This window comes from Neopelma chrysocephalum, unplaced genomic scaffold (assembly GCF_003984885.1).
Source record: "Neopelma chrysocephalum unplaced genomic scaffold, ASM398488v2 Primary Assembly neopelma1_147, whole genome shotgun sequence".
NCBI classification, from domain to species: domain Eukaryota; kingdom Metazoa; phylum Chordata; class Aves; order Passeriformes; family Pipridae; genus Neopelma; species Neopelma chrysocephalum.
The window spans coordinates 6355239-6382867 of NW_020897809.1; the positions used below are offsets into that span (position 1 = coordinate 6355239).

The 27629-nt window shown below is 41.4% G+C and overlaps 2 protein-coding genes across 6 annotated transcripts in view; one reads left to right on the forward strand and one right to left on the reverse strand.

Moving 5' to 3' along the window:
• Positions 1-1268: 1268 nt before the first annotated feature.
• KBTBD12 (kelch repeat and BTB domain containing 12) overlaps positions 1269-27629 on the reverse strand; it is a 41656-nt gene continuing 15295 nt past the window's right edge. For both annotated transcript variants that reach the window (XM_027700890.1, XM_027700891.1), the window contains exons 5-6: positions 17053-17250; positions 1269-3930 (exon numbers count right to left, since the gene is read on the reverse strand). In XM_027700890.1, coding sequence (XP_027556691.1) covers positions 3761-3930; positions 17053-17250 — 368 coding nt within the window. In that variant the 3' untranslated portion in view covers positions 1269-3760. The remainder of the gene's footprint in view (positions 3931-17052; positions 17251-27629) is intronic.
• Positions 13387-27629, forward strand: part of MGLL (monoglyceride lipase) — a 108729-nt gene continuing 94486 nt past the window's right edge. Inside the window, exons 1-2 of one of the 4 annotated variants that reach the window (XM_027700892.1) lie at positions 13387-13458; positions 17345-17474. In XM_027700892.1, the coding sequence (XP_027556693.1) occupies positions 17456-17474 (19 nt within the window). In that variant the 5' untranslated portion in view covers positions 13387-13458; positions 17345-17455. Of the gene's footprint in view, positions 13459-16226; positions 16309-16942; positions 17078-17146; positions 17264-17344; positions 17475-27629 lie in introns of those variants that run through there. The other 3 variants (XM_027700895.1, XM_027700894.1, XM_027700893.1) reach the window with 3 other exon arrangements.

Sequence of the window (27629 nt, forward strand, 5' to 3'; positions counted from 1 at the left end):
GTGTCTGCTGGAACACAATGCAGACACTGCCCCATAAATTTCGATATTGCACACGTGCAAAATGTGTGTGTGTGTTTGCCTGGCACGGGCAGGGACTGAGGCAAAGGCAATCCCAGCAGTGGTGTGTGTGGGGGGGTAGTCAGATGCCTGATGGTTTACATATGTGGGCAGTTCCTGTGACCACACATATGAAAACAGAGATGAGAAATCTGTAGGGATCCTTATGCAATCAGTTATATATGTACAGTTTCAAAATAAAACATTAGCTGGGGATAAAAATGGAGGGCTTCGATTAGCTTTTTATAGCACTTCTTTTTTTTGCTTTACTCCCTGCATGCCACACAAACAGCTACCTCTCCAAAATTTTTCTTAATATTTGGGAACCAGTGATGTAACTTCAGCACTTCAGGTGAAACTGTTGTATATGCCTTTGCTTCATAACCCCTCATTCATTTAAACAGCTAGTAGCTTCCAGCACTGCTTTTTTATATTTTAGAGTTATGGGTGATGTCAAATCAGCCTTGATGAAACACTCAGCTAACTACTGCTCGGACTGAAAAGGGCTGCAGTAAAGTATTATTTCAGTGAAACCCACAAGCTTGGAGAATGCATATTCTGTAATTATTTAATAATTTTTCTTGCATCAGGTTTTGTCATAGAAGAAATTAAGACTCTTAAGGACTTTACCAGCCATGTGAGATTATCCATGCACATAGCAGACCTGCAGTATTCTCATAGTCTCAGAAGGATTTTGGTTGAGATCTATACCTCTCTTCCTCTTCCTTCCTCAGCCAAGCTACATTTCCAAATATTGGTTTAGAAATTGCAGTCACCCCAAGGAGAACCCGTGAACTACATAGGGACAACATAAAATTAAGAAGTTAGTGCCCCCATTTTAGATTTAATCCAGAAAAAAAAATTCTCCTGCTTGACATACAGTGCTAGACATTCCAACTTGGACAGAAACTGAGAGACACACACAAGTGAGAGTCCCCACTGACAGTCACACCCTGTGGGCAGCAGGAAAGGTGATGCTCAGTGCACACGGGGAAGGTCACTTGCCAGTGCTGCATGAAAAATAAATCTGTTAATTGCCCACTACAGCTCAAGATCACTGGTTGCAAGGTCAGTATTTAAAATATATGTCATTACTCTCCTCAGTTATTAAGTCAGACCTTCTCAGAGTACACACTTTCCTTTCATCCAGCTCATTAAATATCAGTCAAAAAACCAAAACACATGAAGTAGGAAAGAAACAGCCAGTTCACTACTGGAATAAAAGTTTAATAGAGGAGCGTCAGCTGCGTTTCACATACATGGTCAAATATGACTAGTGAAAGCCTGTAAATGTCTTCCTTCTCCCCTTCAAATATTCCAAGTGGACTGTCTTTCAGAGAGTAAAATCAAGTAGATTAGCCCAGGCTTTAAACCTCAGGAACCATAAGTAATAGACCATAAAGCAGAGACCAAAGACAAAAAAACCCCCTTTTAAACATTCTTCCTTAAAACAAAAAAGGTGAAAGAAGCAAAAGCAGTACCTACAGTCACAGAATTTCACAAGGAAACACTTAACATATGCTCAAGAACATTGCTTCCAGCTGCCCTAAGAATCTTGTAGAGAAGTTAGATCAAGATTACCTTTACTTCACAGTAACAACAAAAGTCAAAGAGTTTCCAAGATTGGATGGTTATCAGTTGGAAGAACTTTCCATTGAGTTTGTTTAAAAACATATTAAAGCAGAGTTTGCCTCCTCAATCTTATGCCTACAACTGCACTTAGCGACCAGAGGGGTTAAGATTGTAGGAACCGGCCGCTGATCTGTACTGCTGAAGTTCATGCTTTTCACAGCTCTGTTCTAGGCAGATGATGACCTACATATGAGCAAGAGAAAGAAAAAAGAATGGCTGGATAATACAGAAATTATACAAACACAAGAGTTTAGGCTGTCACACTCATTCTTCTTGGGAAACATAAGGAGAGACAAGTGATTATCTGCTCACAGATTTACTTCTTTTCTACATGTTTTCCTTAGTTTCTTCCCCCCAGCTCCCTTATTACCTGAGCACTTCTTAGTGTCCTGCTGGTGTTATCAAATAAGATTTAGTGACATTCATGCTAGTAATTTTTACATGACAGCTTAATACTCCCACTGGATATTTTAGAGAATAGTTCATAAATCAGAAAAGTCAGAATTCGGAAAGGGCTTTCAGGTCATCCTTTCCATCCCTCTCTGCCATAAGCATTTCAAGCAAAAAAAACCCAACAAAAAAAAATAGCCAATACTTTTGCAGCCTAAAATAAGACTGAAAAAGAAAATAGAGATGCTCTGAAGTGCAATCCTGCAAATAACTATGCATGAACTACCCGATGGATTCCCTCATTTCATTGCCAGTTCTTTCCTTTGAGTTTTGTTGATGCTTTTGTGGGATCAAAAGCAATTTCTTGCTGACAATGATCATGACAATGATCATTCTCATATTATCTCATAAAGTATGATATATCATACTTTACTCAGTGTTTGTCTCTGACATTCATTCTGCATTGCAGCATACTGTCATTTGCAATTGTGGCCCAAGAGCACAACTGAGATTTCCAACTCCCTTGTCTGTACTGCCCAGACAGTGACAGACAGATACACTGTAAGGTAGGCACCAGAGAACTGATGAATAGTTATTGGTAATTTAAATGGGATGGTGGTACTATAAACAATTTTCTCTCTAACCTACTGTCTTCAAGCTCTACAAAGGCTAACTAGGCCTTCAGAAGCACTGTTTGAATTATTCCTCTTCCCTGTGATTATAGCAAATTCTGTTGGTAGAGAATTTACCTTATGCTACTTCATTAAAGCTATTCCTATTATATAAAAATTTATTGTTTAGCATGTCTATCCTTTCCCTGTAGCTGCAAAGCTGTTATGCAGATAATACTGATCTGCTTTGTTATTTTGCATCCCCTTCTCCGTCTCTCAAAGGGAGTTTCCTAACAGAGCTCTAAGATCTTGGTCACAAAAGGCCCTGTAACAGATAGGCTCTAAGTGAAAATTTAGGATTCTTCTTGTCTTTGGTACAGACTGACTAACCTTGCTGGAAGACTTTCTTGTGACTTGTTGCCAAAAGACTAGTTTTCTACTAGCACAGGTTCAGCTCTACTGGCAAAGACAGGATCTCTTGACTGTCCTGTCTGTGGGTTAGATAATGTTTGCTGTAGCTTGTGTTCTTGGCTAATGAACCTTGGTTAATGGGTTTTTGTTTAAAACAAACAAAGGCTTGTTTGTGTTTTCCCTTTGCATCAGTCAACTATGGTCTGGCACTTGTTTTCATCAGCTGACTTCATATATTTCTTAGCTTCCTGGGTAGCTTAGTAGAACCATGTGTGACCAACAGCAAAGGAGGGTTTTCCGTGGCTAAAGCTTTCTGTCATATGTCATGCTTTGCTGTGAAATGAGCCCTTGGCTGCCCCTTGCCTGTGAGGCAAAGGGTCCCAGCTTGTGCAGCTGGAGCTTGTGCAGCCAGACTGAAGATGAGCAGCCACACACAAAGGCTGGACAACCTTGACTTTCAATCACAGAAGTGCAGAGTACCAGTACTAGCAAATTAAGCATTGTCCAAGAAGCACAGACCAAAGGCAATTCTGTCCTTAAGCACATGTTGCCATTTCCTCTCTCTGACACTCAGCTCTCACCCAGAGCCAATGCAGCATTTGTGTCTCCACATTCTTCAATTTCTGCAGAATCTGGAAGCACTGAGAGTCACTGAACTTCTATTGGTCCACTAAATCTGGGGGAGGAGGGATAAGATCCCGTGGGTTCAGCCGGGCAACAAGGCAAACATCATAATTGTCGTGCATGAGGACGTTGGTGGCCACCACATTCCACTGGTTCTCCCATGTATCCAGCTCAAGGATCTCTTTGGTGATAACCTCGTGACGAGCTGAAAGACAGAGGCAACAACAGCAGGCATCAGGAGGCAAGTCAAATAGGATCAAAGAGGTTTTTACAGTTGTTATTATGACCCTTCTGAAAGGGGGCAATAAAAAGGTAATTTCTGTGGTATGAATGACTACACTGTGTGAGGAGCACACAAGTTGTCAACATACAGCAAATGAAATAGTGCAGATGGAGATCTGTGCAGTGCAGTCAGTCCTCACCCTCTGGGCTCCAGGTGCAGCTGCAGGGACAAAAGCATCAAGTGCTCCATCTTGGCACAAGTGTGCAGGTGGCATTTCAGCCTGCAGTCAATTGTCAAATGTTCATCTTTTCGAGGCAGAGTATTGCCTCTTGTTCACAAGTATGCCTACATGCAGTATATTGTCTTTTCTTTGCCCTGACTAAAATGCAGCTCTCAGGCTGCTGGAAGCACTCCAAGACTATTTTTTCCTTGGGTGCAAAGTCTGGACATCCTGTGATTTAGGAGAAATAAAAAACCTCCAAGGCTTTAAATGTACTTTAGATGGTCTGAAGTGCTGAGGAATTTGTCATGAACAGTCAGGTTAGAAGAATGCCATTAAATCACACCAGTCTCCAGACAAGAAGCTTTCTACAGAGACTAACAAAAAATGAAAGAATCTCCATGCAGCAGAGAACCATAGCTGTCAACCAGCAGTGCTATATTAAACTTCTTACAAGACCACAAGCCCTTTCTTTGCTAACAACAGTCCTGAACTCTGCAACAATTGTTACTCAAACCCAAGTTCTCTCCCAAAAATAAAAAGCATCTTTCATTTATTTCTGCTCACTTTTTCTTTTCATCTTAAAGTTGCTTTCTCACAGCAAGTAACCTTAGCCTAAACTTTTCTTACTTTGAGCTGAGGACATGCACATGCTTTGCTGTCAGATGAGTTTCTGGAGAGATGCAAGAAAACAGACACTCCACAAATATCAGGATAAGAACCATCATAGCAAAAAAGCATTGAATACTCCATGCTGTTTTATTGAGTCATAAGGGACTGGTGACAGGATAAATTTTACAGGGTCCAGACTGAGGTTCCCATTCAGCTACCCCTTATAGAAAGCTTTTTTCTAACATAAAATAAAAACAACCAACAACAAAAAAAACTCCCACCACCGCCAACGCTGTCTCACATCTATCAGCTGCACCTCATTGTTTGGGCACTGCCTTTATGTGCAACTGGCAGCAAAGGATTGGAGAAGGGGGAAAGAATGAAAAGCAGAAGAACATTCAGAGGCATATATTGTTTCCCTTGTTGGAAACAGACAACATACTTTTCCAGAGGACAACAACCCAGGGGATTTAGTGCCCCCAAACCAGTGCTGTCATGGTTTAGGTTCCATGCAAAATTGGTGTTGGTGTTATGATGTTGTGTGGTGGGACGTAAAATACCTCTAAGGCTCCTCTGTGAGGAGGAGCTTCAGGATGTGGGGAGGTCCCACGGAAACAAGACTTCTCCCAAGATTGGCTTCCTTACTGAGTGGACACAGGACAGCTCTGTTTTCTGCAGGTCCTGCACATGCACGAGATTTGTGGATGTTGCAGTTTTATGAACATTTCTGCACATTTTTGTCATGTTTATCTAAGGAAACCATTCACCAACCATTCACCATCTCTGCCCCCCCAATAAAGAAGGGTAGCACAGTGTTTCTACCCCACCATCCACAGCCTGTACTCATTTTGCCCTCAGTTGTGTCACAATTACTTCTGATACAATTTTTGTTGGTCCAAACCCAGACCTCTGAGACTCTCACAGATCTCTGGGAGCTTGCTTGAGTAAAATTTGAGTAAGATTTCAGGATACAGTCACACCTGAGTAGTTTTTGTTCTCTTCCATTCTGTGACACAAGTTATGATGCTTTGCTTATTGAACCTGGATATTAAAGGAGAATAATAATAATAATCTATAGTAAGGGTGCAGCCATTCAAGACATAAGACAGCAAACTGCTAAAAAAACCCAGTTACATGTGAAGAGAGAAGGCATGACTGACAAACAGCAAACAAATAACCAGCCAGTTACGAGTACCAGCAAAGAGCTCACTTGTATATGACCCTGCAAGAGTCAAGAAGTTTTTCCTAAGAGGCAAATACAGAGACACAAACAGACCTAACCTGTGACATGGGAGGCTCCAGTCACTGTATTTTTTTATTAGATCATCTCTTTTATACAATAAATTTTTATGCCTGGGTTTTCTTTGGCATGGGTGATGACAAAAATGAGACAATCAGAGGAAAAATAATCAAATGTTGGAACCAAGGCATTCTGTGAGTGATTGCAACACTTCAGAAAAAAGATCATAATTAAAACATCAAAGGCTTATTCAACAACCCTTCCTTACAAGCCTTGCTGTGTTTTTTCCTGACCCTGGTGACTCCCCACCTTTGGTGTCCCATGTTTCCCTTTTCTGTGGGATGTTATAACTGGTTTTGTTCCACTCTACAAATTCTGCTTTCCAGCACATGGAGTGTTAGTTAACTCTTAACCCTTGGGAGATAAAAAGAGTATGTTTTTTAAATAAGGGAAGCAGTAATTTCTCTAGTCTTATCTTGTTTGATATGAAAGGAAACAGCACTCTTTAGATGAGAAAGTTCATGTGAGGAAAAGCACTGCTGAAAATAGTCAAACTTGAGAAAAAAAAATTACATCTTTTAAAAAGAAAAGAGAAATTAGTTAAAGCACCTCAGTTCTTAAGCCTTTTTTAAAATTATTTTTAAATTTTTCCTGGTAAAACCAATAGAAAAGGTGATGCTTTTCAAAGAGAATAGCACCTTTGACTTCAGGCTCTGATGCTGGGTTTCAGCTTTAAAGTTTTAAGCTTGAAGGTGCAAATAATTCCTGATTCTGCTTCATTGATTCACCTTATTTAATTGTAATTTATTTTTTTAAAGGTAATATGTTAGCAGCCAATTTGCTTACAAAAGAATCATGGCACACCTACAAAAATTGGCTGTATTACAGAGTTTAAAAACTTACCTACTTAAAAAGCCACCCCACACAACTCCCTGTCATCATAGCATTATTCTGCCTCACCTACCAGATGACCACCTTACCTAATGAAAGGATTTCACTCATTTTTCCTACAAAACCAGGCAGTATTTTTCTACACTTTCTTGTTTAAACATGAGAAGTTTTAAGAAACTTACACTGTGTTTTTCTGCAAGGGAGTTAAAATGAGAACTGTTCTGGTTGTACAAACCTAACTCTAGTGCAGACCCTTTTCCAGCAGTAAAACTGTGTTTATAACAGTATGATTTATTCATATTCAGGAAAGGAAAATGCTAAACCAGTATAGGGAACATTAATCATAAATTTATCACCACCAGAAACTATGGTATGTTAAAAAGAGTCAGAACACTTTTGGTACAGTTATGCCTTTTTGATGTGCAAGTGCAGACTGAAGCTACACCAAGCCTATAAACTTAAACTTATCTTTTCCCAGTGTCAAGACTTGAGTTTATACCTAAAAACGTTTACTTTATAGACACTAAAATTGTATTTCATATATGCAAACACAGTAGTTGAAGCAAAATGAATCTGATCTTTAAATTATCTTTTGTATTCTCATCTGTAAACACAACACTTTCCCGTAATTTTTCATATGACTTTTTTCTTTGAAAGGGCAGAAGAAGAATAAAAATATTAATTTTCAGTAAGTGCCTGCCTGCACTCCATATACACAATCATGCTTTTTCTTTAAAAGATTTTTATGATTCACTCCCCAAATATGGCCAGACTTCATTTTATGATGTAAGTTTTCTCATGTCGTTTGAATGTTTGATGAACGATTCTTGGAAAGGCCCCCAGTATGACTGCAGGCAACATAAATATTTGATCTGCTTTTTCATCTGTTTTTTTTTCTTTTTTTTAAACCACATTCCATTTGTGATTTGGGGGTTGAGGGGAGGAAGAACTTTCCATGTGACAACGGTATTTATTAGCACTTTTGTCCTTTTTTTACCTTGCTTTCTCTTTCCTATTCATAACCAAAAATTCAGACACAATTATTAGGGTTTGGGTTGTGAGGGTTAAAGGGAGGCAGATGTAGAAGAATTAAGCAATATGCTTAACAGGTAGAAAATCCATAGTTCATCCAGGATTATTAATCATGCAGCTATTATGTTTGTAAGCCAAGAAAAATAAATTCACTGTGCTGTAGCCTGCTTAGTGTCCAGAGGACTGAACTGAAAAAATGTCATGCTGAAATTCCATTAACTGGAGTTAAATCTGTGGCAAGTTTGCCAAAACGTGGTCAATATTTCATTATTTCTTCCAGAATTCCATTGACATCAGCTTGTATATTTGCTCCAGCTTACGAATGAGGAAGCAGAGTTATGGAGATGGTGAGAGCATGTGCCAAGTCACGAGTGCCTCTGCATCAGTGCGGGGCAGAGACATCCAAAGTAGTTTGGGGACAAGCTCACCTGCCCACTAGCAGTGACAGAACCACACTGACCCACTGTTGGATGGCCAGCAGCACCTTAGCAACTTTATCCAGAGTAGGCCAGCATAGAACCAGAACCTCAGCACAGAACCACCTTGTGTGGAGGGAGTAGTCTCAATGGCATATCTGTCCTTGAGCTCTGTGCCCTGGGACGTCCTCACACAGGCCACTCACCTGAAGTCCTCCTGACATTATCCTCAGGTTGTCATAGCACCTTTTCCTTTCCAGTTTGCAATTTCCTAATATGCTCTGTCTTCTTTTGCATAAATCAATTTATATTAAAGAAAAAAAACCCACACCAAACCTGTAGCAGTTAAACTGCTACCTCTCTGCTCTTTCCATGGAAAAAAGCACTTGTACATCACAAGGTGCTTGCCAGTTCCCAAACAGTCCTCGAAATGCTTACTCAGGTGTTTCTTTCACTGGTTTCCCCAGTTTTTGACACATAAAGCCACCCCAGAGTTGCCTTGAAGCAGTTCAGCCTCCACTATTTGTTTGTACCTGTTTTTTCATGCCATTATCTGTACCAAAGAATGATTTCAAACATATGGGACTAGCCTCTGCTACTTATCTTTCTCACCACTAATAGCTACTTTCGTAATTACAAGATGCAGAGTTAGGTGACCTGGGAATTCATGTTTGTGTTGCAATGGGATAAAAGTGCATTTAGATCATTACCACCAGATGTCCTGGCTCCTCATTCGCAGTAGGAAAAATAATAAGTTCATCAAGTCTGTGGCCTTCAATCCCATTTGTGTATGTGAGCTGCCCCCAAACTCCACCAGTGTAACACAGGCAGCACCCCTTGTGGGGTCAGGGACATCCATCATCTGTGCCTGTGGGCAGAAGCAGGCAGAGAATACACAGGAGAGGGAACTTGGCTTGGCTGTTTAACATGCTGGCCAGCCTTCGTGATGTGAAGTACCAAGGCAGTGTATCCCGCCAGACACAGCCAAAACTGGGAGGAAGGTTACTGTTTTCAGAGCACCTCCATGGAGTAAGGTAAGATATTCACTCTCATAGAGAGGTCCTCTATCCTCCTGCTCTGCTGTGTAATTCTTCAGGATCATAGTTTCATGATCCACCCATTTACTCACAAATCAGTGTTTTAAAAAACATACATAAAGAACTGGATAGTCTATGGAAGGAAACTTCTAATTCAGTTACTTCAATTGTTTTTCTTGATTGATTAATCCAGCTACCTCAGCTTTTAAAATCTTTCTAGATTTTGCCTGCTGTTCATAGTCAAGGCCCCTTTCAGACAGTCTTACAAGCACTGGTCCTGCTTGCACTGCAGGTGATAGCAGGATCACAGGTTACAGAGGCAGTGGGGTCCGTGCTCTGGAAGTCAATGCACCATTCGTATAAGCTGCAGGATCAGAATAAGAACTACTGGGCCCAGCCCGTCCTGAGATACTGTTTCTAAATGCCTTACAATGGGTTAATACATTATTTATAGAGGATATAAAGCATGTTTAGACTGTATGCATGACAGGCAGTTATGAACAACAATAGAAGATGTCATACATGGCTACAAGCCATGTTTCTAAACAACCTATTGACCTCCTCAGCAATTAATTAAAATGCATTAAAATATCTATTAATCATTCATTAACCCTTTATAAACTATAAATGAGATGTAGCAAGAAGCAGGGCTGAATTGCTAATACCATGCTGCCAGAGAGTGGGTCAAATTTAGATGTGGAACGAGCAGGTGCTGCTCCCCAGCAATTCCCCTGACCTGATTTGGCCTCATTTATGGCAGCACATCTCCAGCTAATGAGCGGGGTAGATGGGCAGCCCTCCCTGGGCAGGCAGCCCGGTGCAGAGGTCTCTCCCAGTCCCAGCAGCTCACGCTGGTGCTGGGGGAGAATGCGGTGAAAGGTCAAGAGGCATTTTTTGGGGGTGGTCTCGGCACTGGGGCTGGAGAGCTGTGGCAATGCCTGCGGCACAGCGGCCGGCCAGGAGCACGTTTCTGTGCTGAGCAGAACACAGGGGCCCTGAACCCCTTCCACTGGTGGGAATATTTATTCAAATGGTAACAACTGTGGGTAGGAGAGCTTTAATTATTCATCAGTGCCCAGTAAATTTTAACAGAGGGAAACGAACAGTGCTGCAGATAGGCAGCCCGGGGTTTGCACCTCTGCTTTATTTAGCTGGGAACATGGGAAGGTGCTGGAGAAACAGGTTTTGTTCCAATCTCTCAACCCCCAAACTTCACAAGTGCAGTATTTACTGTGCCAGACTCCTTAATATGTCTATATTTAATTTGATTCCAGTAATGTTCCATAACCACTATAATAAAAAACAAGCACTAGAACGATTCTCCATCTAAATCACATAATGGAGGAGACTAAGGGGATCAGCTTTTATAGGAGATTAGTCAAAATAAATAACTATTAAGCTAGTCCACTGTCAGGAGTGCATGGGGTGGAGATGCAAACTCATTAGCTCAGCTGGAACACAGTAATTACTACACAGTTCTGCACTGCTGCAAGCAGAGCTGCTTCTATTCCAATGCATGGATTGCAGTTTATGTAAATGAGGCAGAAAAGGCTAGAAAATTAATCCGGGGTAACTATTAATTTGCATCTTCCTCTTCCTTTTTTTTTTTTTAAGAATCAGAATTACATAGTTTGTAGGACCCAGTATCACTATCATCTATCTTGGCTAACAGTTGCAAACACAAAATTGAGATTCTTGCATAGATAATTTTTACCTTTACCCTTCCTCTGACTGTAACAACACTTAAATGAAAAATTAATTTCTACTTGATATCAGTAAGTAAATAACAAAATGGAGTTGAGCAGCTCTTGTCCTATGGCTTGTTGCTTGGGAGAAGAGACCAAAGCCCACCTGTCTACAACCTCCTTTCAGGTAATTATAGAGAGTCATAAGGTCCCTCCCGAGCCTCCTTTGCTCCAGGCTATGCAGCCCCAGTTCCCTCAATCACTCCTCATCAGATTTGTGCTCCAGCCCCTTCCCCAGCTCCATTGCCCTTCTCTGGGCAATGTGTGTCTTGTTGTGAGGGGCCCAAAACTGAACACAGAATTCAAGGTGCTGCCTCACCAGTGCCAAGTGCAGGGGGGCAGTCACTGTCCTGGTCGTACTGGCCATGCTATAGCTGATACAAACCAGGATGCATCAAATTAAATTAAAAAAATCCAAATCTGGATTTCAATTTCTTACTTCAAATCTGTGAGACAGGCAGTTGTACCGACCTCCATAATCTGAAACTAAAGCTACAACCCTGAGACACAGGCTATGAGATCTGTATTTGTGCAGCAACAACAGAAAGTCAACAAACATCTGCCTCAGCAAGTGACAGTGACAGCAGATGACATGGTCCCAGCAAACAGGCACACACTCTTGCCTTCATTATTTTCACCAGAAAAAAAAAGATTTATAATGCTCAGAAGCAGTCCAAAAGAAAGGCAACCCAATATGGCAGGCATTTTATAAGGGTGCAATCCTGCATACCTGAAGAGCTGCTCCCCCCTCCTTCAGGGAGCCACACTAATGAGGCTCCTTCTGCCAGGCACAGGGTAATGTCAGTAGCTGTCAGAATGTGCAGGTGACAGGTTTTAGCTCGATGCAAAGGAAATCAAACATGTCAACAAAAACACTGTACAGTCAGACTGCAAAGGCTGGGTTGAAATCCATAGTTACAGCAGGAAATGTGGCAGTGTATTTTAGCAGTTAGTGGAAAGCTGCTGGCCGTTTGCACGCTGAGCCCTGCTGTGTGCTCATACTAGGGATAATGTTTCCACTCTGTACAGCACTATAAACTAATGGACAAAATCAGCCATTTAAAACATGTCTGATTATCCTGATGAATGCTACAACATTGCTGAAAAATGACAACATTCACAACACAAGGCTACATGAGCTGGAGCTGAGACAAGCAGATTAATGGTTCCTGTTTGACACAGCAGTTTTAGTAGAAAATGAGCTAATTTGTATAAACTACTGGCTAACAGATGAAGTTTTGCAAGTCTTGCTAAGGAGAAAAATTCAGAACAAGAATTGCTCTTTTTGGGTAGTTATAATGACTGTAAGAGCATACAACATTCATCAGCTAGTGATACAACACAGAGGTCTTAGAGGTGTTTGTACCATCAAAGCATAGACACCTACATCCTCACGTGTTCGGCTTAGGTAAGCCAGGTTAGAACCCCTTTTACTCTGATCAAAACACAAAGCTTTAAGAGACAGGAGAGCTCCTCAGGGTTCTGAATTGCCTTCTGGTCTTTCAGAGCAGATGTAAAGCACCAAGGACCTGAATCTCTCTCTGAAGCGTGTGTTCTTCTCCATCTGCTGCAGGAAGCCTGGGGTCACTAAGGTCTTAGTGTAGGCACTGCAGAGAAGTGTCTAAGCTTCAGCTGAATCAAACTCCTTTCCTTTTTCATGGGCAGGCTTTGAGCAAACTTCTAACTTGAGGAAGCCTTACAAGCTTTACCAACACGCCTCAATATTGAACAACAGTTCAGAGGAAGCTTGAACACACTTTGGAGCTCACTCATCTTTTAGAAAGACTGCTATTGCTACTTTCAGCTGGTCAAGCTGACTTTCCTCTTGAGTAGCTGCAGGTTTTCTTCCTCTGCTCACAGGGGGGCTGTTCAGGCTGTACCACTTGTCCTCCCTTCAAGCAGACAAAGATTTGTGAGAGGCAATATATACAGAATGGGAATCCTGCCATCACAAGAATTCAGTTGTCACATGAGACTCAGAAAAGATGGTAGCTCAGCAGTATTCACCTTATCATCCAAATTTAAGGCCCTTTGAGCAGTTGACAGCTGCTTTTCAGCTTTGTGTACAGCATCTCTGGACTCTAATAATCCACTGGGCCTGGACTTGGCTGCTCTTGGGAGCCAATCAGGCGAGCAAGGGGTGTTGCCAGGCCCAGTTGAGGGTAATTTAAATAGCTCCTGGGAGCGCTGCGAACGGGAGTGGGCAGGCAGGGGAGTAGCACGGCAGTTTGCAGGGCAGTTGGCACGGCAGTTTGCCTGGCAGTTCGTGCAGGCACGGCGAGCAGGAAGGGCACGGCCATTCTGCCAGCTCTTGCTGGTGGATTTGTGATAGGTGTGCGTGGGGGTTTCATGGTTTTTTGTTTGGCTGGTTTGGTTTTTTGGTGTTTTGTTTTTCGGGTTTTGTTTTCCCCCTCCCAACTCGACTAGATCCAGCAACGGTTTACAAAGGATCAAAAGCCATTGCTGCAGCTGCTGCCAGCAGGAGTGTGCTGACCCAGGCAGAACCCCCCAGGAAGGACACATCTGTCCAGGTCACCAGCTGCAGGGAGTGTCCAAGCCTGGCATTAGCACCAGAGGACAGTGCAAAAGACACCCGCGTAAGGTGCGATCAAGGTGAATGATCTGCTCTGCTCAGTGGCAGAGCCTAAGGAAGAAGTGGAAAGGCTGAGGAGTATTAGGGAGAGTAAAAGGGCACAGTCTTAAGCTGTGCCAGGAGAGGTTTAGGTTAGACATTAGGAAGATGCTCTTTACAGAGAGAGTGATTGGGCGTTGGAATGGGCTGCCCTGGAGGTACTTGAGAAGAGACTGGATGTGGCACTCAGTGCCATGGTCTAGTAGACAAGATGATGTTAGGTGAAAGGTTGGACTTGATCTCAGAGGTCTTTTCAACCTAGTTGATTCTGCTATTTAGGTCTAATAATAATAATAATGGCCAGTCTTCGCGAACGAAGATTTGGGGAAAGGTCTTTTCACCTTTCCAGCCTGTGCAATGGATTTTTTAGGTGAGAGACAGCCTGCGCTGAACTGAGCCCACCCTTTAATCCTAAGGTTCATCTGCCGGGGCCAAGCAAGCTTGGACAATGGCAGTGAGGTCCTCAGGACGTAGGTTTGTTTAGAGTGACCTTCTCATAGATGGATGGCCTCACAGGGCTAACGGGCTCCATCTGCCCGGGGGACTTGGTGGGATTCGAACCTGGGTCGCAGAGGTGAGAGTCCTGCATGCTAACCACTAGGCCACCAGGGGTCCCCTATTTAGGTCTACAGACATGCAGAAAGGCATATAGAGCATGACACATGCCAGTAAAATTAAGATGCAACAATGTCTTTAGCAGGCTAACTTTCACACTGCTGGATCAAGAGTGGGTTTAAGCAAACGCAAAGGCAACTTGAGGCTGAAGAGTTTGGAATAGATCTGTAGTATACAAGGGGTTGGTTTCAGCCCCTTAGGCTAAGACTTTCCACTGCAACAATGATTTTGGCTTATTTGCTCTTGTTTGGTTTGTTTGTTTTTGTTTGTTTTTTTTTTCTCTGAAGCACTTTTTCTTGAATGTTCCCAGCAGCCCTTTAGCGTTCAGCAGGCAGAAAACCCAAAGACTACAGCTGTGCTTTCAGCTTGTTCCAAGAACTCCACTTGGTTGAAGCTGAATTACAATGTTTTGTAAAACTGGAATATCCTCTCTTGGTTGTATCCCTCATAAAAACCAAAGTGACATGCCAAGAAGCCCAAAAGACTAAAACCAAACAAGCACATTCTAAAATAACCCTGTCTGCTACTAAAGCAGTAGCAGCACATGCTGTTCTGTACCTTGAAGCTGCTGAGCAGCTGTAATTGTGAAAGTGCAGAGTCAAGCCACCCTTTCCAAGCTCCCATATGACAGTAACAACCACCTCTCACTCCACCCTTCATCCCCAAAGAGCACATCAGACAAGAGCCCTTTCCAGCACACAAAGCAGATGGGGTCAGGAAGAGAGGCCAGCTAGGTAACCTCTTCGGGTTCAACATATGGCCTACACTCATCTTTTTCTTCGTGATGGTAGCTAGAAGCTGCTACTGTTGTCAAGATTTAGAAAGCCCTTTTCCTTTAATAACTTGAAAGTCACATTAAGAAACCTGTCTTTAAGGTACAGGTTCCTCTCAACTCCTCAAATATGTGGTTATACCTGATTTACAGTTGACAGTGAGAATCTTATTTTGGCTCCCCTGTTAATAGGCACCATAACATCTAACAACAAATCATATGCTACAGGTATACAGAACGCACACAAAGGAGGTCAGAATTCAGGTTGCATTTTCTAGCTTTGACTTCTTGTTTTTCAATCTAAATAACAGTATTAGTGCAGGAGAGTTCTATACATAATTATATAGATTGTAATAGTAGAGTGAGGAATCAGGACCCCATTGAGCTGGCATTAGTCAAACATACAAAAGATGGCCTTCCTGAAATCCACAGGAGGACTTTCAAACTCTCCCAGAACAACCACTCTTTATACATGACTCAGTGACAGAACATGGTGGTATTGTACAGAAAGTGTTTTTATGGCTCTGACGCTTCCCCAGTCAGAAAAATCTCATATTAATCTCTTAGTCATCTTGAACAAAATTGCTTAATTTCTCAATGATAATGATCATAGAGTCATAGAATTGTTTAGGGTGGAAAAGATCTTTAAGATCATCCAGTCCAACCATTAAGCCGGTGCTGCCAAGCCCACCACTAAACCATGTGCCTAAGCTCCACATCCACACATCTTTCATATCCCCCCCAGGGATGGTGACTCAACCACTTTCCTTTATCAGCCTTTTGAGATTTGTACCCACTAACTTTAGGTTTTTTCATAATATTGCTGAGAAAAAGACAACTATGGTGGCGCTATGGAAACACAGTGATGTGTCATAACCATAATTGCTCTGAAGTCACAAAACTTCTATCAGAGATGACAGGAGAACAAGCCTGTTAGAGGCTGCCAAACAATTGTTTTCAGGAAGCAGCTTCCTCAACAGTAGCCAGTAAAGGGGTTAGAAAGCAAGATGTGAACTATCTGATGAAAATCACCATTCTAAAATAACAGTGGCTTTATGTTTAGAGGTTATACAAGTCAATGCAACTGGAATCAGTGCAATAGGAAGACATGTCACCCAGTGATACCACGTAGCCATTCCTGGGCAAGAGTGAGCCTGACATGACATTTATTAGCAGTGGATAATGCATCTGTGCTATTCCTTTCTCCTAGAAAGAAATTAGGGTAGCAGCTCTATGTAGTAGAGGAGTTTAAGTGTGCTTGTTTTGTGACTCTTTGCATTTATAATGAAAAAAATAATGGTTATAAGCATTGGAGATTTAGAAAGAGCTGAGCACAGTTGGAAGGAAGAAGAAAAAAGAAGAAAGGTGTCCATGAGGCTAGGCTTATTTAAAATCACCAGATCTGGAACTTTAGTCTGTTTGCATCTCAATTCCCTACGCAGAGTACTCGTTAAATACACAATCTTTTCCAACAGCAATAACAAAAAGCATGTAAGTAAATAGGCAGAGATAGAGTGGCAAAGGACAGATAGACAGGACCGTAACGTTCAACAAATATGCCCAAGTTCTTTAATGTCCATAAAACACTAAGCTCCTGATCTGTAGCTCTGGATATAAATCCAGAATAATTCTACTGAGGTTTTAGATTTGGAGAGGTTTAGTGCATATTGGAAACATCCTTAAATGTTTATGTTTTGTTAAGGAAAATAGCAAAGGTTAAACAGAACACAATTCATATTGACATTAGGGATTGGCAGTCCAAAGGGCAGAATCATGTCTGTGATTCCAGGGCATGCCTGTGCCGCCTGATAGGGTTTATCACTCATCAGCTCAGTCTGTGTCCTGTGAAAGTGATTTTAACTACACAAGGAATATCGGACTCATTTTAGTACCTGCTCCATGAAATCCTCCACAGAGGTACAGCTTCCCTTCCACACAACCTGCACTGGTAGAGTTTGTTCGTAAGGAGAGAAGGGGAGAAGGCATAGGAGGTCCATCTCTCCAAAAGTCTCCGTCAGGGTTATAAATCTCCACTGCGTCAAGACATTTCCGAGTCTGTCCTCTGTCATAACCAAGGCACCCAATTCCTCCTGCAAAAGATATGTAGGTCAAATGTAGTCCCATACATAGCTGGCTGCATTTTCTGTTTACATGTTCTCATCTCCCTCTCTTTTCCTTTTGCAGCTCCAGAAGTTTGTGAGGAAGTAAACTCAAAGCAGAAGCTACCGCGTATTATCTACAGACACCGAAGCAAGATCCTTTCTGAAGTCTTGCATCCAAATAAGGACAAGCAGCATGTCTTCAAAACACAAAGGTATTTTGGTTTTTTTTCCCCATATAGTAGAAATTGTCATAATTACTTGTTCTGTTTGCTGGACAAATTATAATGGATCAAAAACTATTTTTCAAGTACCTTCAGTGGATTTGACCCTCACACATGTTAACCAACAATCATTTCCACTTGTCGGTTAGTTTTCTTCAATAAAAGAAAAATGTTACACCTATTTCTTACGACAAATCAACTTCCAGAAACAAACCCATCCTATACACCAGAACACCAACCAGGTTATTTGCAACAATATTACTGTTGAAGGGTTAATTAGGGTGCTTGAAGGCAGTGTGCAGGATTAAAACAGATCCCAGTTTTCTTTGGCTGGGACATACGGCAACAGGCTGCAGATATACCTGAGATATCAGTGCGTGCTGGAAACACTAAAAATCAGTGTAAACACTGCCTTCCCAAATCCCTTCAAGCAATCAAATCCAGATTTTGAATTCACAGCCTTTGGTTCTCCAGAATTATTATGCTGACGTACCCACACAGGTTTTCCATCTGTGCCAATGGACACAATACCCATAATGAGCACTGATGGCGTGCTGAAGAGGTTCTTTTGTGCATGTGTGTGTATGTGACCACTTTTAAATATAAAATGACTGCAATATGCAAGCAATTTCCACATGAAGGCTGGCATCCCAGATACACGTGTAGGACTGCTCGGTTGTGGAAATCCAAAGTGCATTGTGTGGCATGTAATTATGCCCTTGCATATGCAAAAGGAAATGACTGCAAGTGCAACCTATGCAAGGTTGGTGCAGCTGTTTTTAAAATATATTGCCCCTAGAATGCTGTTAAGCTGGTCTGTCAGAGAAAACAGCCCCCAGTGGAGCTCCAAGTTTTACTTGCATATGGTTTTCCCTCTACATCTTAAAACTGTGTTATTTTTTATAACCTTTTTGCATTCTCCAAAGGTGTTTGCAAGAAGGAACTACATATAAATGGAGACCACAATGCTCCAAGCATTGTATTTCTGATCTGTATTTTGGAGTCAGGTAAAGATAAAATCAGTTAACCCTCAATTGGAGCAGCAAAAGTAGAACCAAATCAAGTGTTCTTTATCATCAGCAGGAAGTTTTCCTCTGGCTGAAGTTAGCAATATCTGATTTTGTTCAATATTCGAATTTGGAAACCTTAACTGAGTTGGGTTTTGAGTTCCTTTTCCATGCACATAAAATCTTTACTTGCCTCAATACCCACCAGCAAGGTCCTAGCAGTTTGGTACCCCTTAGTGTTTGCTTGAACTAGGCTGGCATCCATATGCATTTGGTATTAGCTTAACACCCTCAACTAAGCAGTATTTGCTCTGATGGGCTCCTCCTCTGAGGCTTGATTCACCTAAGAGACCTGAGGTAGGGATTAATTGTGGTCCTGGAATTTTGCTAATCATTTCCATGCCAAAAAGGGAAGCATCACCCCACTGAGCCTTTCTCATGATGGAGTCTCACTGAGCTGTTCCTTGGGGCTATTTAAAAACAAAAATAATTTTCAGACTTCAGATATTTACTTATTGTGTTGTTCTCTATGACAAAAGCATTATCCTCTTCTATGTAGTATTTTCCACTACTCCTTAATGACTTATAAGAGAGGTGCCACTCTTAGGACAGGACACTATTTCCCTAAATTTATCAAGGAAACTTTTAAGAGCTAATAAAAATGTTTAACTGATAAGTATTTAATTGATTGCTTATCTCACAGGCTTTCTGATTCTACAGCATCCATTGGTATAATCACAGAGTACAGAATGCAAGACAATTTGCTACCAGGGCATGTACAGTCTACAGAGTGCAGTGTAATGCAGAGAGAGATTCTCAAGGCAGTTTTAACCGGGAACTAATAGCATTAAAGCTCCCCCAGGCTAATTTGACCCCTTCAAAAGACAGCTTTGTGGTGCCAAAACTGGATTGCTGCTGGTTATCAAGTTGGGTTTTTTAAAATTAGCCCAGGTGTTACTGTACCCCACTGAAGAATATGCACTCACCCACAAGAAAAGTCTTCATTTGAAAAATGAAAGAGCTTCTTGTTCAATCAGAGGAATGAATGGCACCAGTTAGGGAATGCATGCGGCGTGTCAAAAAACAATAGCTCTGCTGATTGCCTCAATATTTCAGCAGGGAGGGGAAGGTGAACAAAATGGCCCAGAACTCTTCTAGGAGGATAATAGCTGCTTATTTCTTCATGTATTTTTATTGTAATTTTCTAAATAGAGTAACTATAGGGCAAGGTAACTTCAGAAAGAACACAAATAATCAGGTACAAAACTGATACAGCAGTCAGTGGCTTTTTGCAAAAAAAAAATCCCAACCATTACCTGTAAATGAAGACATTCAGCTGCCAGTTCAGGGGAGCCATCAGCAAACATTTTTCATATATAACTATTAGGAAAGTAATTTTCCAGGACCTATTAAAGCATCTTTTAAAAAATTTCAGAGCTACCATATTCTCAAGCACTTATGAAACATTCATTGGATAGTTTAAGCAACTTATATTTAACCTCCTTTAATCCTGTCATTATCAGAGACAGTCCTGAATATAGGAAATATCTCCCTTTTATGTAAACCCTGCAGTGATTTCAGCTAAATCAAATTTTATATTCAATTTACAAGGGCAAAGCTAAGTTCTCAGCAAAAAAAAAAAAAGAAAGAAGGAAAAATCAGAGCAGAATAAAGTTTAATTTTCAAGCTTAGAAAAAGAACATTCTGAAAAACAAGAAATCAAGAACTTCAACCTCCTCTCCTAAAGCAATTCTAACATTAAAATACTGTTCACAAGGAATCTGAGGATATTAGGCTCTATGAGCCCTGTTTTGCTCTGTTCCCAGATGCACTAGCTGAGAAATGCTCCTCTGTGACAATATAGTTTTTCCTCTATGGAGACTGATGTCTCGGGACTCTTCCCAAAGAAATTAATACACAAATCAGAAAAAAAAAAATCTCAAATTTAAATTAATTCACATCGACAACCAACTGGAGGGATATCACTTTTACCAGGCGATTCATCATGTACAATGTAGAATTTAATTTGGCAGAAAAAAAAAGCTTTCTGTGTCAGACAACTCAGGCCACTTTCTGATCCATCACTGAAGACTGCAGATAACCCTATCCCACAGGCTTCTTCATTTAGATTTAGGAAACCATTAAGAGGGCAAGTGGAGACACAGGGAATTACAGTTAAGACCACTAAGATTGTCTTTATCTCATATTCTCTGGGTAAAGCAGCAGAACAACTGAGCTCATACTCCTACAGGAACCTCTACATGAAATGGGGATAAGCTTTAGGAAGCTAAGGCAGGGTGCAGAAAGAGGACAGAGGTACTTAGGTCATTTGGGGGAGATTCTTGTACCAAATGACCCGTCAACAGTGCATGGTGTACTTGCAATTGTACCTTAAACCACCCAGAGCTATAGATGGGGTCATTAAAACACACCTGCTGTGGTCACAGCCTCCTGGGAGCCCCAGCAGGTGTGCCAAGGGCAGCAATGGCTATTTCCATGCCCATGGTCTGGAATTTTTGCTGGGGAGGGTCCTTCATTAACCCACACTCACAAACAGAGCAGGTGAATTCAACTCCACCTGGCTTAGCTCCCTGCATAAAGCCCAATTACTTGTCTTTTGTGCAGGGGAGATGGATTTCTCGCTTGGAGTTTGGAACATTTTTGTCATTTTCACATTGATCACACAAGAGTATTTAATCACAGAGCTCAGACTTCTCCTCTCGTCCCTTCCAAATGCACCCTTTCAACACTTTAGTCTTTTTACATTATGCATTTTCCCTAGGAGATATTTCAGGTGCCACCGAAGGACTAAAAAAGCCAGTGAAGCCACCTTTGTGTTCCCAAATCCATTAATGCTTGAGAGCTTTCTACATCACGCTTGGATGAATCTGCAATCAAACATACTTTCAAGGGCACTCTGTAAGCAGTGTTTCTAATGGACTTTAAATTTAACATGAAGCTCCATTAGTAAAATAAATATATAAATAAAATACATGATCTTTATTAAGAAATCAGGATTGAGAAGACAAGTCTTTGATGCAGGAAGGCAAGGCGGGGTAGGTGATGTGATTAGTATGTCTTCAGAATCTCAATGAGGCACAGCTCTGTGCTGTGCTCTGCCCACACACTGCTCGTAGCTGGCTGAAGGCAAAGCACACAGCTTTGGCTCAGGTCAGCTGCCTCCCTGGCCCCACGCTCATCTGAGAAGACCAAATGCAATTTGAACCACATCAGCTCTAATAACAGCACACCCTTCCAGCACTTAAGGGGAAATGTCTATAAAGGATGGTGAAGTGGTAAAGAGTCACTGGTAATGATTAGTTCAGCAGGTGCAAAGGCAATATTTCTATAGGAGTGAGCCTGACATACAGTTGAGTTACAACTTATAGGGAACATTCCTACCTACGTGCACCCAGTGACTTCACCCATGTCACTGATACTTGTAAAAGCAGGCACTGGCACAGAGCAATTGCACTTCTAAGGTGCATCCACACCAAACTCTTTTGCAATTAAATTTCCCAGGCAGCTGGGTTCAACAAGGATAATTTTCTTTCCTACAGGAAAACCACACAGCTCCGAGCCCAGATTGCTCTTTGCATAGACAGAGTGGCTGACCAAAACCACCACAAAGGTGGTTTGGGGTCCAGATAGAACTGAAAAGAGGTCTCCATTGAGACTTGGCAGCAGATTTCATACCACTTTATTTGGTTCCCCCACTAACAGACACCCGAAGTTAGACATGAAGTACATTCTCTCAGCCAGGGCAGTATATCAGGGAACAACTAGAGCAAAGCTGTTTTCAAAAGGAAGGTGACCCAGGTAACAAGCTCACCATCAGGGCACAGCTCCACAGAACCAGGGACAGGCAGTTGCAGAAGGTCCCACCAGCAGCTGTCAGGCAGAGACAAGGTTACAAGGAAGGACCAACTTCCCAGGCCTGTGTTTAAATGGTGCTCCTGGACCTATGGGCAGAGGGTGTGGGTGGAGGCCCCAGGTGATGCTGATCAAGATGATCAAGACTTATTAGTGCCCTCAGGGCACTGACATTGTTATTCTTTATCATATAGTCAAGTCCTCAGATCATAATACCAAGCAGTGTGTGTTCTTACTACTGCTTCTGAATTTTTATCAAAGGAACCTGGGGAATGGGTAAAAAAAACAAACCAAAAAGGAGTAATTCTCCAACAAGCAAATGAAATCCAACTTTGCCTCCTGTAAAATAATTCACTATTAAATCGATCTCTGGAATGCACAATGGATTTAATAGTGCTAATCTCTTAGGTAACGTTTCCCTTCATTAACAGCACTCAAGCTGAGTCTCAGCAGTTACGTTCCTCTCTCTCTCTCTGCAAAGCGGGGCTGCATAGCTGGTTTCTCAGAGAAATGAGGGAGCCATAAAGCCCTGGCAGGCACATCCAAAGATGAAACCGAGAAGCACTGTCATTCTTTACTAACCCAGAGCACAGCAGATGAGGTAATGCAGCTTGTAGAAGATGTGAGGGCAAAAGATTGATTAGAAGCGGGGCTGAAAAAACCCCCAATGATTGTCTTCCTGAACATGGTCAGTGTTTCGGATCCAGCTCCATTTCTCATGAATTGCCTTTTTCTGATTTCTTTTGATAATTCCAAAGTGTGTAGAGAGCATTTCTGATCTAATCTATCAGACCTATTTTTGCCTGTTTTTGTTCCTCCCAGCACACTAAGGAAGCTGTTGCACAGGTATAACAGAGCAGAATCAGGCCCATAAGCTGCTACTTGTCACAAGTCCAAAGCATATTTATAAATAGACAGGTTTATTTTAGAAGAAGTTGTTATTCAAATGCACAGTTAATACTCAAGCATGAAAGCTAAAATGTCTCCTTCCAGCCCCTCCCACACACACTTTCTTTTCCAGAGGGACCCCAAAGTACATATTCAAATAAACATTTTATGATTGAGACATTCAGTATTTAATTGAACTTCATTTGACTGCTTAAAATTTTTAAAAGAAGCTCACAGCAAGAACTCGGGGAGAAAAAAACCAAGTTGTAAGAGGTGGGATGCTGGGCTGAGGAGGATAACTGAAAATTCTTTGGTTTCTAAATCTTCCCTAATAGGATTTTTCATTTAAATCCTTCTATACATTCTTATTTATAAGGTAGAAATTATATAATGATAAAAGCAACATATGGTTAAGGATGTCATGGTGATACAACATCTTTTACCAGTGACCTGTATTTCAGAGACAGTAGTTCTACTGAGTGTGTTTTAACATGAAGTAATGAATATGGCATTCAGATGGATTCATTTGGATAAATTTTCCTAATTTGTATGTTGGCTGTGATAAGTTTTCAGAGACCTAGCTGGAAAGGACATTTTTTTAAGCGAGAGATTAAAATGCATGACCTTAAATAAAGCCCTCCCATCTGGTTTTCTTCCAGAAGTGTCTCAATTGCCTCTGTCATTAAGAACACAATACTGCTCTTTCTTGGGCTTTCCGACGAATATAGTTATGTTCCTGGGAAAATATGGAGAGAAAGAGCTGAGACCAGTCAAATGAGATGAATAGGAGAAAGGATTCTGAGCCTTAGGAAATGCTGTTCATTTACTTATGAGGATTATGTATGGTGTATAAATAGCATGAGATTCTCTAGGAACATTACACAACAAACAGACAATTACATTGCAGGACTGCTGATTAAGACACACGGTACAGGTTCCTGAACAATGCTATTACTCAGACCAAAAACTCTAATCTATCTCTCATTTTCCTTCCATCAATGTGACTCTGGAATAATTCCATTTAAGTCATTAGGGTTTTACATGCTGAAGCTGCAATTAGGCTGGGAAGAGGTTTTGGACAGTGACTACATACTCTCTGTTCTGTGCCAATAAGACTTTTCAGAAATTAACACTTCAAAGGCTAAGCATCAGATTCTGATCTGGGTTAGAATAAAATGAGCCTGACACAACACAGTTGACATTAGCAGACTACTTACTACAGATTTACACCTGCATGCATGATTGGACTTGTCTGTCAAAGAAACTGCTACTGCACCTTATTCAAAGCTAGTATTCCGTATCTTCTTTCTGCTTCATATTTATGATAGAAATTACTTTTCATACATCAGAGATATTAGAGAGGATCAACTTTCTCTGCAGTGATTTTTTGTTTCTGCTCTAGAGTCCTCAACGTGCTGACACCTGTATAAGTTATATAGAAAGACGGAGATCCTGCTGGAAAGAGCTGACACACATCACTTAATGACTTTGTTTTCAAGACTTGCTGGAAAAAAATCTCATCTCTCTGCAACACTACTTTATGTACCCAGCTAGAGATATCTGTTTCTTTATTTCATGTTTTTATTTCTGGGAAGCAGGGCTTGGTCCTGAAGACATACTGAAGATATCTTACTTTTTTCTGTTTCCTTTTAGCCTCTCTCCCTTTCCTTCCCCTGTCCCCAGCAGCCCCCAAGCAGATCTTCTCAGCTGGGTGCAGACTGCAGGAGGAACAAGTATGATATGAGAAGTGGGGGATGCTTGTGGGAATGCCATTCCATGCTTCTGAATGGCCCCTTCGCTGAGTGTTCCCTCACTGGGGATGTTAGAAGCTCAAGTTCTGTGCACACAGACTGCACCATGGGGAATCCCCATTTGGAGTGAGGAGGGGGATCAATAGCAGTGGTAGAGACTCCACAAAAGTCTCCCTCTCATCTGTAGCATAAAAGCTTAGTCATTATGCCTGAGTACAGACATCTCTGAGCCACTACATGAGAACAAACTCTCCTCTTCAGAATGTGTCTTTTTGCACAAATCACCCTTGACAGCGTCTTTCTAGACTCTCAGGGTGCTCAACACCCTTTTTGAAGCAGGGTGATGTCCAAGGGATCCATAGCTTTGAGGAGCCTGCTATGCTTTTACTGCCCTCATGACACTTGCTATTCTTTGCTCTGTCACTGTCAACCTCTGTTCTTTCCATTTCCGTTCTCTCCTGAATGTCATCTGCATGATCAAGTACCACATCAGCCAGATTAAGAACATTTTCACTGCCTTCCTTTCAATGTCATGAATCTCCCATTCACCTGGCCGGGGTTACCATCACAATTCTTTCCAAAGGAAAACTGGACCCCCCTGACAGCCCAGTAGCCTGACAACTCACAAGGTAACAAGAATTTGTCACCATGGATAAACTGTGGAATGTTGCTTTTCTGTGTGAGGTTCTAATTACAGTTGGTGAGTGTGAGTTTACAGCTGGATATGAGGCCATGTGTGATAGCAGCAGAGTGAGATGTCAATGTCATGACTGTATCACTGCTTCCAAACAGAGTTTGTTTGGAAATTGCTCCATCATTTTGAGAGGCCTTGGAAAATGCTTTAATGTCTTCCACAGAGTTTTCGGATCATGATGGTTAACATTTACCAACTACATTGTCTTCTTAATTTTAACAGATAAATTTCCATTTCCACCCATATACTTACAGATGGATTTAAACCAGAATATTCAAAGACAGAATTTGTTGACAAATCATTTTTGGCTCAGTGTCAGGCATGTTTTTCAATTAAAAATGTAGTTGTAATATTATTTGTTTTCCTAAGAAAACAAGTCTTATGCAGTTACCCTCACTACATGTGTGTTCTCTATCTGCACTTACATTAGTTTCTTTGCCTTTCATAGCTTTTGTGCCAGTTGCCCAGTTTCAACTAAATTTTGCAGATTAATGGATGTTGAAGTCCTCATGAGGTCTGTGAAAACAGGCAATCAGGAGTTTGCGAAAGCAGCCCAGACCTTGGTCAAAATATCTTCTCTGCAATTGATGTTCCTGCTACCTGATGGTAACTCATTCATGTCTCCACATGCTGCAGTTACACCTTGAGAGGATGGAGCATCAGAAGGGAGGCAGGTTCAGAAATGTAATAGTAAAAATAGCCCAATCTTTCTCAAAAATCTGCTCCTTGGAGCAGCATGTGAGCTTAGTTACCCTTGGTATAAATCACAAGCAAGTTTGTCCATTACAGTGAAATTACCTCAGATTTACACTGTCAAAACTGAGAACAAACACTGCCTTTATGAATGCTTAACTAGATTTAGTGGCAAGAGTGAAGGGTCCACTGCAGCAAACTGTTAATCTCAGCATTAAGTGTGTTGGTTCCCTTAGGAATAGGCTTGAATAAGGAGTGCCATGGGAAGGTATGTGAACCAACAAAGTGATGGAGACAGATCAAGAGCCTGTTACAGCCCATGTGCAGATTTGATTGTTAGCAAAGATTTTCTCAGACACACGCAAAAATTATTGGTATTGGCTAGCATGTAAGAAAGAATTCAAGTCAGTATTCAGCTCCCTGAATACAGCAACACTGCCAGCTATACATACAAAAACAAGGCTTTTTATTTTTTTAACATTAGCAAAATGCTTCTGCAGGTCTGTGAGACCATGAACTTGCCTCAATGCCATTTAAACAGGCACTTTTCAGATTTAATGCTGTGCTTTGTGTTTAATCTGCACATTTCATTACTGTAATTGTTCAGATATGCTTCTTGCTTTGTGCGATTTGAAAGAAGAAAATGGATGCAGTTTTCCCTATTAGCCACTCCTTTTCCTTGTCTCAGTGTCAGGCTTGCTGTGAAGAAGACTGTCAATTTGTTTTATCACATGCATCCCAAGGCGGCTCCTTTTTTTGCTCCCTGACTCTCTTGTGTCATCACAGTGTTCAAGGTCTTGATCTTGGAGCACTGTCTTACTGAGAACCATGAATGCAGCCTTTCTCTTCCCAACTATTCCAGCTGCTTCTTCAGCCCCATTAGAGCATCAATGTCAGTATAAATAATTATACATATTTAACCTTTTACAAAGGATGGAGTTTCCACATTTCTGAAGCACCTTTGAACCTGGGCAGCCAACACTCTTATTATTTAACAGCACACTGACATTCTCTATCACTAACCTTTGACAATAATGATATGATTTTCTGGTTGCAAAACTCTCTTTTCCATATGGGCTCCTTTCACCCTTCCCCCTGGTTGTGACTATGGGCCTCTCTCAAGCCACTTAAGAGAAAGAAGTTTCTCTAAAAGAAGACAGATGCAGCATTGAAGCCACTTTCTTCTTCTACTTTAAAGATGCTTTTCTTACATACAGCCCCTGCAAAACAGTTTCTGTAT